The sequence below is a fragment of the Dendrobates tinctorius genome, unplaced genomic scaffold, assembly GCF_039654945.1.
Source record: "Dendrobates tinctorius isolate UK_male_01 unplaced genomic scaffold, ASM3965494v1 ptg000133l, whole genome shotgun sequence".
In the NCBI taxonomy this organism is placed as follows: domain Eukaryota; kingdom Metazoa; phylum Chordata; class Amphibia; order Anura; family Dendrobatidae; genus Dendrobates; species Dendrobates tinctorius.
In genome coordinates, this window is record NW_027361801.1 from 9199126 (window position 1) to 9212369 (window position 13244).

The 13244-nt window shown below is 41.6% G+C and overlaps 1 protein-coding gene across 1 annotated transcript in view; it reads right to left on the reverse strand.

Moving 5' to 3' along the window:
- Positions 1-9456: 9456 nt before the first annotated feature.
- The window catches only part of LOC141048087 (sodium- and chloride-dependent neutral and basic amino acid transporter B(0+)-like), a 65690-nt gene continuing 61902 nt past the window's right edge, over positions 9457-13244 (reverse strand). Inside the window, exon 14 of the mRNA XM_073543469.1 lies at positions 9457-11601. Within this exon, the coding sequence (XP_073399570.1) occupies positions 11449-11601 (153 nt within the window). The 3' untranslated portion in view covers positions 9457-11448. The remainder of the gene's footprint in view (positions 11602-13244) is intronic.

The following is a 13244-nucleotide window of genomic DNA, read 5'->3' on the forward strand; positions in this document are numbered from 1 at the left end:
AGGGTTGGAGTTAGAATTCGGGGGTTTCCACTGTTTGGGAACATCAGGTGCTCTCCAAATGCAACATGGCGTCTGATCTCAATTCCAGCTAATTCTGCATTGAAAAAGTCAAATGGTGCTCCTTCCCTTCCAAGCTCTGCCATGCGGCCAAACAGTATTTTAACCCCACATATGGGGTATCAGCCTACTCAGGACAAATTGCAAAACAACTTTTGGGGTCCTATTTCTCCTGTTGCCCTTAGGAAAATAAAAAATTGGGGGCAAAAATATAATTTTTGTGGGAAAAAATATGATTTTTTTATTTTCACGCCCGGGCGTTATAAACTTCTGTGAAGCCCTTGGGGGTTCAAAGTGCTCAGCACACATCTAGATAAGTTCCTTAGGGGGTCTAGTTTCCAAAATGGTGTCATTTGTGGGGGGTTTCCACTGTTTAGGTACATTAGGGGCTCTCCAAAGGCAACATGACACCCGCAGACCATTCCATCAAAGTCTGCATTCCAAAACGTCAGTACTTCACTTCCGAGCCCCGACGTGTGCCCATACAGTAGTTTTCTCCCACATATGGGGTATCAGTGTACTCAGGATAAATTGGACAACAACTTTTGGGGTCCATTTTCTCCTGTTACCCTTGAGAAAATAAAAAAATTGGGGACTAAATGATCATGTTTGTGGAAAAAATACGATTTTTTTATTTTCATGCCCGGGTTTTATAAACTTTTGTGAAGCCCTTGGGTGTTCAAAGCGCTCACCACACATCTAGATAAGTTCCTTAGGGGGTCTAGTTTCCAAAATGGGGTCACTTGTGGGGGGTTTCCACTGTTTTGGCACATCAGAGGCTTTCCAAATGCGACATGGTGTCCAATCTCAATTCCAGCCAAAAAAGTCAAATGGCGCTGCTTCCCTTCCAAGCTCTGCCATGCGCCCAAATAGTGGTTTATCCCCACATGTGGGGTATCAGTGTACTCAGGACAAATTGCACAATAACTTTTAGGGTCCTGTTACCCTTGGGAAAATAAAAATTGGGGGTGAAAAGATCATTTTTGTGGAAAAAATATGATTTTTTAATTGTAGCGCTGTACATTATAAACTTCTGTGAAGCCCTTGTGGGTTCAAAGTTCTCACCACATATCTAGATAAGTTCCTTGGGGGGTCTAGTTTCCAAAATGGGGTCACTTGTGTGGGGTTTCCACTGTTTAGGTACATCTTGGGCTCTCCAAACGTGACATGGCATCCGATCAGAATTCCAGCCAATTTTGCATTGAAAAAGTCAAACGGCGCTCCTTCCCTTCTGAGCTCTGCCATGCGCCGAAACAGTGGTTCACCACCACATATCAGGTATCAGTGTACTCAGGACAAATTGCGCAATAACTTTTCCAGTCCAATTTCTCCTTTTACCCTTGGTAAAATATAAAAAATTGAACCTGAATTATTTTTTTTTGTGAAAAAAAGTTAAATGTTCATTTTTTTTTTTTAAATATTCAAAAAATCCCTGTGAAGCACCTGAAGGGTTAATAAACTTTTTGAATGTGGTTTTGAGCACCTTGAGGGGTGCAGTTTTTAGAGTGGTGTCACTTTTGGGTATTTTCTATCATATAGACCCCTCAAAGTAGCTTCAAATGTGATGTGGTCCATAAAAATAAAATGGTGTTGTAAAAATGAGAAATCGCTGGTCAACTTTTAACCCTTATAACTTCCTAACAAAAAAAAATTTTGGTTCCAAAATTGTGCTGATGTAAAGTAAACATGTGGGAAATGTTATTTATTAGGTTTTTTGTGTGCCGTATCTCTGTGATTTAAGGGCATAAAAATTCAAAGTTGGAAAATTGCAAAATTTTCAACATTTTCGCCAAATTTCCATTTTTTTCACAAATAAACGCAAGTTATATGAATGAAATTTTACCACTAACATGAAGTACAATATGTCACGAGAAAATAATGTCAGAATCACCGGGATCCATGGAAGCGTTTCAGAGTTATTACCTCATAAAGGGACAGTGGTCAGAATTGTAAAAATTGGCCCGGTCATGAACGTGCCAACCACCCTTGGGGGTGAAGGGGTTAAATGTAAAGTGGGCATTTATTGTTATGGGGAACTCAGGTTACCGTGACTGTCAAAGGGGCACACAGAAGGCATTAGAGAAGGCTCTTGTACATGGTGTTACTAAATTCTAGAGGATTTTTTTACCATCTAGAAGCACACTGTTCCACACAATAGGTGCAGTAATAGGGACACATACGGCAGCAGCGGCTTAGTATTGAGGTATCAGCAGGATGAGGAGTTTGAGCAGGTTGGGAATAGATGGGGACCATGATAGAAATATGAGACATGAAATGTGTCTTTCTTGTAATCTCTGCAGATGAGTCCTGCCTGGAGAAGTTATCATGTTGGTCTGGGTCAGATGGAAAAGACGGAGAAAGTGAACGACTCCACAAGAAGGAACATCAGCGGTAAGTCACCAACCATAACTGTACTGTGATCTCTAATATGTTCCGTAGGACTGGTATCCACCACTGACCATAAGAACGGTAATATCCATGTTGGTCTTTATATAGAGGTAATTTTCAGTAACATCGCTGTCATCTGCTGAGGTTTTCCTACATCCACTATTAGGGTGCGTCACCGAGTTGATTCTGACCTTATGTAATAACTTCATTGTTTATATTACCGTGGCGATCTAGATAATCATTCTGAATTGGTAAGCAGTGAAGCAATGAATGTGATGTTTTATATGGATGGCACAACGCCCTGTGTCAGCAATAGATCACAGTTATTATATTTACACACATACTGAAATGGTGACTACCTGAGATTGCGACTCACTATCGTACAACATCTAGATAGCATCAATGGATTTATCAGACAACCTTGAAGTCATATTTAAAGGGGTGATCGGGAACTTTTTTCTTATGGGGCTAAGAATTTACTGTCAGGTAGTTTTTAACTACCTACCTGTTCTCCTCTGTGACTGTCCCTCCCGCCTCGGTTGAGATTCTCCTGCTTCCTTTGACCTCACATTGACAAAGCAACTCTTTCTCTTCTGCTCTGCTATAGTTGATGGGGCGCCATTGCCGCCATCACACTGATTGACAGACAGCTCCCGGCAGTTTGGCATCGGGGATCCAGCTGTGAATTAGCTTGACATTGGCAGGGACGCTCAGTGGACAGAGCAGAAGAGAAGGAACTGTGGATCTGCTCTGCCGACGTGATGTCACAGGAAGCAAGAGAATTGCTTGCAGGAGTGACCCCTTCTTAGCATCATAGGAAAAAAAACAAAAGTTAAACTATTTAGAAAGGTATTACTATTATATAATGTGATAACAGATATCTAGGATATGCAATCATTTTTGAATTGTGGGGTTTGACCTATGTGACCTCCAACAATCTTGAGAATGAAGGGGTCAACACAGTTTTGTGTGCACATCTGTACTCTGAGCCACCTGTCTGTACAGTAAGCTGTAGCTGGCCTTTTGGTTGCACTGCTCACTGCTACTGTATTTTGTCTTCCATGTTGCTGCTGCTTTTAGAATGTATTCTGTGAAATCGCCCAAGTGCTGGATTCACATCTACACTGCTCATTTCTGCTGCATGATGTCCTCCATGCTGCTGCCTCTGCATGTGTTGAGTTAGGGGAGCAGGATCTCCTCTTCTCTTTGTCCTATATATAGGAGACATCATAGCAGTTGGTCTTTCCCTCTCTCCATTAGAGAAAAACTGACAGTTCTGGAGCCTGAAGGGAGGAATACTGCTCATAAATGTCAGATACAAGTCATACATAGTGTTATTCATCATGCACAATCTGAGGAGTTTCCTGAGAAGATAGTCATTCTTCTAAACACAGGTGTCTGTTGGGATTTAGGTATATGAATGGATTGAGTTTATATATGACAGGCAACAGTCAATGAAATCATGTAACAAAGTGACCGTGGGGATCAGGAGCAATCATGCTGCTTATTATTCTTTGTAAGGTTTTCAGTCTTTTTATTGTTAAACAAGGATTTAGGATTTAATAGTGAGGAACTAGGGCTTAGGGTAATAGTCTGTCATTAAAATCTCATTGTGCGGAAAGCTGCAATGATCCAACATGGTAGAACTAAGTGTAACATTCCATGTGTTCTATGCAGACTAGGTCAGTGTATCATTTTAATAGAATTTTCTATTGTAATTAACCATTAATGAACTCTCCGAATACCCCAATTAGTAATGTTCTTGATGATCTAGCGCAGCAGATGTTGCAGGTAGTAAGTGGCATAGGATCTCCTTACTTGATACCGTATGGTGCTCTTTCAGGTTCCAGCATATTAGGAGTTACTCCCTTTGGCTGAAGGAGCAATTATGTATTTAATACATAGAGCCTCCTTGAATCCTAAATTTCTTAAAGTCGTCTTACAAGTTCTTCAACTTTGTCAGCTGACATTTAAATTGTAACTAACTATACATTCAGGTAACTTTTCAGAATAAGCTGCACTGTGTGTACATGAGGAATAACACTATTTATGGCCATTGTATTGCTTGTATCCTTCATTTTCACCAGCTTTTCCTTCTGAAGAATCTAAATCTAACTTGCAGTTAACTGTGAACTGGTGGGAGGAGACCAGTTGCAATGATGTCTACTATATACTATCCAGCACTCAGGGGTTGATTCCTGCACTTTATTCCTTAGTTAACACGTGGATAGAAGCAAGTAAGGCATAGAAGATATTATACAGCAAATTTGAGCAGTGTAGATGTGAATCTAGCTCTTGGGTGAGAGGTGTAGATGCGAATCTATCTCTTGGGTGAGTTAAAATACTTGTAAGAAAGATTAGCACAATCTTCCTTTGTAAGTCTCTGCTTTTTTCCCAGTCTGGCCCTCACATCTCTTCCTCCCCCTTCCATATATTATTATTTATTATTATAGCGCCATTTATTCCATGGCACCGTACATTCGAAAAGGGGTGTACATAATAAAAAACAAGTACAATCATCTTAAGCAATACAATTCACAAACTGGTGCAGGAGGAGAGAGAACCCTGCTCGTGAGGACTCACAGTCTAAAACATATGCGGTATATAGAATAATATGAGGTGTAACCTGACACCTCACTGATAATAAACAGAAGTAACTTAGCGATTATTGGTGAAAAACTTACACTGGCACTGAATGCCTAAAATGGGTCTCATTCAGCATTATAATAGGGTTCCTTGGTCCCTTATGAGGATTATGCTTCTGCAACCCCACTTTTCATCTATATAGAACATTATTAAATGGGATCTGTCACCTCACCTCACCAGCAAGATATAGGGGCAGAGACCCTGATTCCAGCTATGTATCCCTTACTGGTCTACTTGCTGCAGTTTTTATAAAATCAAAGTGTTTTTCAGCTGCAGATTTAGCGGTCCTCCGAATACTGTGCTCTCTATAACCCTGCCTACACCACTGATTAGTAGCTTTCTATGCACACTCTGCATAGGCAGAGAGCTGCCAATCATACGTCGGAATGAGGCTCTACAGAGCGCATGAATATGAAAAGACTAAGTCAATTAGAGGCCAAATGGATATGGAAATTAAATACTATCCACCCTAATGGTCTCAATGAATGCCTTTCATTTGCCCCATTCTTATGAATATTGCATATCCCTTTGTTTCTTGTAGTGACATATATCGTGTCGTTGGTTTTAATTCTGTTTTTAATTTAGGTTCTATGTCTGGCATTTCCATGACCGTGTTGTGTTTGGTCCATCCTTTTGGTGCATCTGGTGAACAGTTCTTCTGATGAACATGACATCTTCGTGTGCAATAGATGAAGATGGAGTTTTCTCTTTTTCGTCGTCATTTTTATTTGTCATTTTTCATTTTTTGGACTTTATATGGGTAGTTCATTTCTAATTTGGGACTTTTTGTCCTCATGGGGATCTATATAATGTACTAATAGTGAGACATCTATGGGTGATATTGCATTATATGTTGCGTTTGAATCAATGCCTTATATGCTATATATGATTGCTATTATGCTATGTGATATTTTAACATTGTGGGTATGGCATATTTAGACATTGTAATTCTTTTTCATTCCCATATATACATCTAGTGTATCTATGTATTTACCGTGTGTAAGCATGTTCTGCCTATATAACTTATATTACTAACATCTGCGTCCTTGCGGGTGCAGTATTTTTTTAATTTTTTTAATTTTTCATTTTTTGGTTATAATTTCTTTACTTTATTGCTCTCACTGATTTGTGGATGTTCGTTAGCAGTTTCGCTCCATTTTGGTCTATTTTCACTGCTTACTTCATCAATATAGTCTGCCCATGATGTTGCCTCTTTCCAAGATGGCGGCGGTCGGTTCTGATCGCGTCTGCGCATGCGCGGGTGACGCGCCCTTCGCTCCACCCACATCCACCCGTGGTCTGGCGTCTGACATCACGGGGCCCCGTGTATCGTCGGCGCCAGCCCGGGAGTGATGGGAGATTGTAGGTTGGGGGTCGGGCGCTTCCCCCCTGATTGGTGCTTACTTCAATTTGGACCTTTACTTAAAGCACACCCGGCATCCATTCTGACACACCCCCTGAGGAAGGAAGCCCCCTTTTTTTTGCTTCCGAAACGTACGTTGAGTTTTTACAGCATTTGGTGTCCGGTGTCCTCTGTCACGGTATGTGCAATATATTTGGATTTTGAGTATTTAACTATACATTGGGTAGCTGATCGTTTGGGAGTGTTTCCCCTTATGATATATTGACTGGTCGGCACCCTATTCTACCTTGTGCTATTTGCACATATGTGAGGATACTGATCACCTTGGTGCTCATTTTATGTCACTCTTGTTATGCCACTTTGCCATATTTTACCTGTATGTCTAAATAAAGATCTGTGATGTTTATTTCTACCTTGGATGTCTATGCACTGGTTTTTCTTCTGCTTTTTAGAGCGCATGAATATGTAGGACTACATGGCAGCAGCCTTACTAGTTCTCTTGTGATAATCAGCGATTTTATCAAAACTACAGCAAGCAGCCCAGTAAGTGACACATCACTGGAATCAGGGTCTCTATCTCTACATTATTCCCCTCTCAGATTTGGTGGCAAAAACCTGGTGACAGATTGTTTTTGATAACATGTGAAACTATTTTCTCACACAGGCCATATCGTCTGTGAGGTCTAATAATTATTTGTGAATTAACTCATGAAAAATAGCCCATAACGGCAAGTGATTTACTCCAAAGTCAGATCCATGGGCTTGTCTTTTGCTGGACTTGTTTCGGAGCTTTGGATCACCAGGAGATGGATAGATGCTCTACTGGTCACTTCTGCCACTGATTTATAAGATGGAAAGATGTCTTCCTACCAAATTTCAGTTTATTGTCGGTTGGCTTCAGGCAGGTGATTACCATGGAATATGATCTCTGTGTGAGGGACAAGATTCACTATAAACAGAAACTGTAGTCCACAGAGGCTTGGGAACTCAGAGCTGCCTTGTTCCTGCTCCTCGGCATACCATCATTTTTTGCAGCACCACTACCATCTCTTGGTTCCTCTCAGTATCTTCCTCCCGCTCCGGCTGAGAGTCTTTATCACCTTTTTGTGCACAAGGTGCAGCTTTTGGCTGCACTGTATGAATAAAGCCCTATGTCCTCAGCTGTTATGCAGACCAAGCAGGCGACAGATTTAGGTCTTCAGTTTTAATCCCCATTAATCTCACTGATGACTTCAACATTAGCTTGAAGTTTAAAAACAATCCAAGAATTGAACATGGATTTCCCAATCTCCATAGAATTCGGCATTGTGCTTCCTGCGCCCCATGGGGTCATTGTGTGAGATTCAGGACTTGTTTAGTGATCCGTTATGCCCCCTTCTATGCAATCATGTTCTGGGCCATGTTTGTGTTTCTGGTTGCTTTGTGTTTCCTGCTTGTTTCTTCTTTTGTATTGTGTTTATGATGGTGCAGGAAGGTTTTATCTTCAGTTGTTCTGCATCTCCTGAAGCCTGGACAATAAGTTTCACTCCTTGTATCTTTGTGTTATCCGATACGTGATGGGATTGCCATGCTCTAACTACTAGAAATTCCTTTAATACTTAACAGGAACCTGATACCAGATTTTCCCAGTAGAAAGTATCACCACCACCTGTCAGCCCTCAGTTACAGCATTCTAGGGTGCTGTATGTCCCCAATCCCCCTATGCAAGGCACAAAAAAGCTTTTATTAGGCTACTTTTACACTTACTGCTGTTTTTGCGGGCCGTATCGCCGCATTTTTTGCAGTCCGCTGCAATAACAGCCTGCAAATAGGCTTGCGGAACGCCATTTTTTATTTTTCCAATACTATTGAAATGGCATTGGAAAAAAAAAAAAATCGGCGTTACGCAAAACCGGAAGTCACGGTGCGCCACGAAAACAAACTTCCGTTTGCTTTTGCAGCCCCATTGAATTACAAAGGGGGCCGTGTCCGTACGTCGTGAAAAAGATTGAGCAAGCTCGATCTTTTATCACGGCCACAAATACGGCCTTCACGGCCATATGGCACATGGCGCACTATGGAACTTTTGTGGGCCGATTTTCCGGCCCCATAGAAATTTATTGGGGACGCAAAATCGTCCCGCAAAAACATGGCAAGTGTAAAACCAGCCTTATACTCACAGACGGTGCAGTCCGGTTTGTTGGGCATCTATGGTCTCGATCTGGCGCCTCCTCTCTTCCTTACTTCATGAAGATAACACATCCTACATCATCCAGACAGTGTTCCCCAATCCTGGACAGGTGTACTGTAGTGCACATGCATCGGCAAAGGCCAAAGTGCACCTCTGACCCGTAGGTAAAACCGGCACATACGCACTGCTGCTGTGGAGATCTCACGCCGCTCAGTACAAGCTGCATTTATTAGTCACGCTAGGTAGGAAGATACCGAATATACTTGGACTCGTGAGTTATTTCACTTTTAAACTGGATTGACAAAATATTCATTTTAATGTTAAGATTTTTCATAGTAAGTACACCAGCCACATTCTGTCAAAGAGATCAATTTAATAATGTATGCAGTTTGTAATGTAAGATCTAGTGACAGATCCACTTTATCTGTGTATCCCACCATTGTGAACTGTGCCCGAGACCTTTAGAAACATCAGGACATGGAGGAACATGTCTGTGTCCTGAAACTTGGGGGTGTACAGACCGGTACTAAGCACTGTATTGGGTCTAGGCACCATGGATTTAGAAAAGTGCGACATCTGTCCTGGTCATACAATTTAAATTGGAGGTTTCAGGCTTTCGTTATTAATGTATCCCAATAATGAATAATACAATTTCATGTCAGCACTTCTACGAAGCACAATACACACTGTACTCCTTCTTCTCGGCACATTGCTCCCCCTGGTGGTGAAAATTATTACGTGCAACTATTAAGTGCAATTATCTCACTTTTTTGCCTTTGAATTGCATATAACATGTATAGAAGTGTAATAAGACAAAGCTCATTAGACAACATATTCTATATAGTAATTTATTTTTCGCTAGTTCTATCTGTACAGTACAATTGCAGGTGTTTTCTAGCACTCTGTTTTATTAAAAACCGCCTGAGCATGGCTCAAAAATAACCAGTCTCCAAAACCTCTCTTCTGGTGGGGACATCATGTGACCGCTACAGCCTATTAGTGGCCACAGTGGTGAACAATGTTATACCACTGTGGCTAGGGATTGGCTGCAGTGGTCACAAGTCCTTAGAAACTTTTAACAGCTAAAATTAAAAACTTTTTTTTATACAGCGGTGTAGTTTGGGATCAGCAGGTGAGCACATATATATTTTTTTCTTTTTTTTTCGCCAACACTGGAAGGCTTCCATAAAAAGAAAGTACTGGGCAGCTGTTTTAAAGGGGGTAGTTTGGTAATTAAAAACAAAAAAAAATCAGAATATAATGTGAAAAAAAAAATCATCATTTTTTTTAGGTTAGCTGCCCACAATGAGCTCTTGGTGCATTTTTCACATATTTTCACTGTGTCAAAAATGCAACGTCGTAGGCTAGTTTCACACTAGCGTATGAAAGAGCTGCGAACTTCCTCCGTGAAGCTCCGCCCATGGCCACACCTCCTCCGGTCAGCTCCGCCTCTGTCGGCATGCGGCCTGCATACCCTATCTTTAGCATTCGGTACGCAGGCCGTGCCGATGTATGAGGAAGCCTCCGAATGCGTCGTTTTGATGGTGTGGCGACCGCACCAAAATGCAACATGTTGCGTTCAGAGGAGGTCGCCGCACCGTAAAAACAACGCATGCGGACCTTGAAATTCTAGGGGTATTTATACATGTGGTGTTTTAGTGGAGAGGATTACAAAAAATAAAGGGTGAAAACATTAACACTGGCTTCAAAAACTACGTAAATGAAAAAAAAAAACTCCATTAAAACATTGCATTAAAAATTGCACATATTAATAATAGATGACAGCAGAGGAAATATACGGTATTTCTGGCTGGTACCGACCACTGGTTATCTGGCCCTTCCTAAGTCTAACGGATCATCAGGCTTCATTTTAAGGCCGGAGTCACACTGGCGAGGAATACGGGAGAGTGAGAGGCGCTAAAAGCACGCATTACACACGGACCAATGATTCTCTATGGGGTCACTCGCACCAGCCGTATATTTCTCATCTGTATTCTACGGTACGTGCCACTCGCAGCATGCTGCGATTGTCAGCGTACTACGGCCGTAATACGCCAATGCAAGTCTATGGGTGCGCAAAAAATACGGATTACACACGGACCACACGTGTGACTTGCGAGAAATACGCACCCGGTGTCTTTTAGAAACCCTGTCATAGGGCTCCATTATATGTCCATTTTGCAAGCCTGCGAGAAAATCTCGCCATACGGATTACATACGGATGCTTACATGCGCAAAATACGCGACCACACCTTGATTACGGATGACATACGGAGCACTGTTTAGGGGTCTGTCATCCGTATTATGCATGTAAAATACTGACCGTATTTTGCGCAGGTTAGTGTGACTCCAGCCTAAGGCTGAGATTACGGAAATGTTGTGGTCACAATGTCGTTTTTGGCCGCAGTTGCGATAGAAACGCAACATATTGGCCAAGATTTTTTTTGAAAATCAATATGCTCCTGTGGCAAAAAAGAATGCAACTTAGACGCAATGTGTGAACGCAGCCAAAATAACGCATCTTCCTACTGACAATCAGTACAGACTTCAAGTTTCCTTGTAGATAGACTGCATTCCATTCGTGTCACTTCTTAGATGGAATCCCGCTTCTTGCCCTTTCGAGAGCTTTCAAATAAACAGAATTTTCATTTTTTTTCTGCTCTTGTCAAATAAAGGCCCGTTCACCAAATCTTCAGTTTTTTTTCCTGTGGTCAGGTTGATTAATCTTGAGCAGTTTTCTTCATACATATAGGTGTCCAATATATAGACAATGCTGTATATAAATAAGAGTTTACGTGTCCTCCGAGACTCGGCATCTGTCACATCAGAAAGCCGTAGCATTCTCGAATACTATGTTGGACGCCACTGTTGGAATTTCTGCTCCCTTCATATCTTCCTTGTCGTCAGCTATATGGCTGTATCGTTCTCCACGATGCTTGGCCAGTGCAGGACCCCAGTTTCCAGCCGCCCTGCAAGTCTATAAAGGGATGATATTCTGCATTAATATGACAGTTGTCTACATAGTATTATATAACCCTTATAACTAAGACTAAAAAATGGACGCCCGTTATGGTGCTGGGTTTTCCCACCCAGCACAGTAAGGTTTGACTGACTTGGATTGCGTTCGTACTTTTTTTGGCTAGTTTGCAATTTTTCACTTGTTTTTGATTTGAGTAAAATTCTTTTTTTTTTTCCATTTGCACCTTTTTGAAGTCTATTTTATATGTTCAGTGTGTTCACCCATTTTTTTTTATGTTAACCATTGTGAGCAGGGATTGGGGTTTGCAGATGTTTTTCCCCGAGTCATCTTTTAAAATAAATTTTAGAAATAAATGGAATTGTTGTGCAAATTTTCCAACATATTTCTTTTTTTGGGCAAAATTCATGAACCACGTAAGAATAGTGACTGGAAAAAAAAAGCAAATGATGAATCGTACCCTTAGTCATCAAAAAAACATGGGACATGTGAAGAGGCTCATAGACTATAATGGGTACATGATCTGTCAGTGGAAAAACACCAATATAACAAGTGAATCTGCCGTTCTTCCTTAGATACGAGTCCTGTATGGATATTTCAAGGAGAACAGGCAGGGGAGTAGCTATAATAGGTGTAGGTTTTGTAATCACACCGGGGCCCGGGAGCCTATGGGACCCAAAAGGACCCTTTGGCACAAATGAAAAAATGTAATAATAAAGACCGTGACAGCAAGGGACCCTGCTGGAGATTTTGTACTGGATCCATGAGCTTCTAGTTACACTCAGGATGCCCCTCTCCACTAACATTACTGTATAAATAATTATTTCAGGTGAAAACAAAACCTTGCAAAAAAATAAAAATTGGAACCCGGTTGCCCTTTCCAAAAACAGGGCAAAATTTTGCATAACAGATTGACTTTATTGTTGACTTTAATCCAATATATTTGGTTGGTGTTAAACCAATTTACTGTAGATCCTGAAACTAATCAGACTGTGGGTCATGGATGAAGTAGAAAAAAAAATAATCTTATCAGATGAGTGAATGAGCTGCCGCCACAGCAGCTCCCCAGTCTTTTGGTTCTTCTGGTGCTCCCATCTGGTGCTGAAGTAAGTTAATAGACTTACAAGGGCGTAATGACCGGGCTTGTGCAGGAGGGGGGTCTGTCAATGCCAGTGCTTATTTCAGCTGAATGTGTGTCCTCGGCACATTCAGCTGAAATGCATGACTTAGGAAAGTCTGACTGACGGCTTCACTGTAATGACCCCTCCCAAAACCCACACTTACCCCTTCTTAACTTAAATAAGACACGACTGCGTGACATTGGATGTAAAAGGCCACAGCAGCCCCGTTTATTAACACCAAACAAGCAATAACATTTTATCCATAAACGTAGAAATATTCCATAAACATAACCATCAGCAAAAGGAGGGGGGGTAAATGAAGAGTCCATTGTACATGATTGCAACACCAGCTCCACCATGTGCCCTCAGCCGCACCACACCGGCTCGAGGACACCCAGCCGAGTGTTGCAAAACCCATTGTACATGATTGCAACACCAGCTCCACCACGTGCCCTCAGCCGCACCACACCGGCTCGAGGACACCCAGCCGAGTGTTGCCCAACCAATGTCCTGCTGGGACCC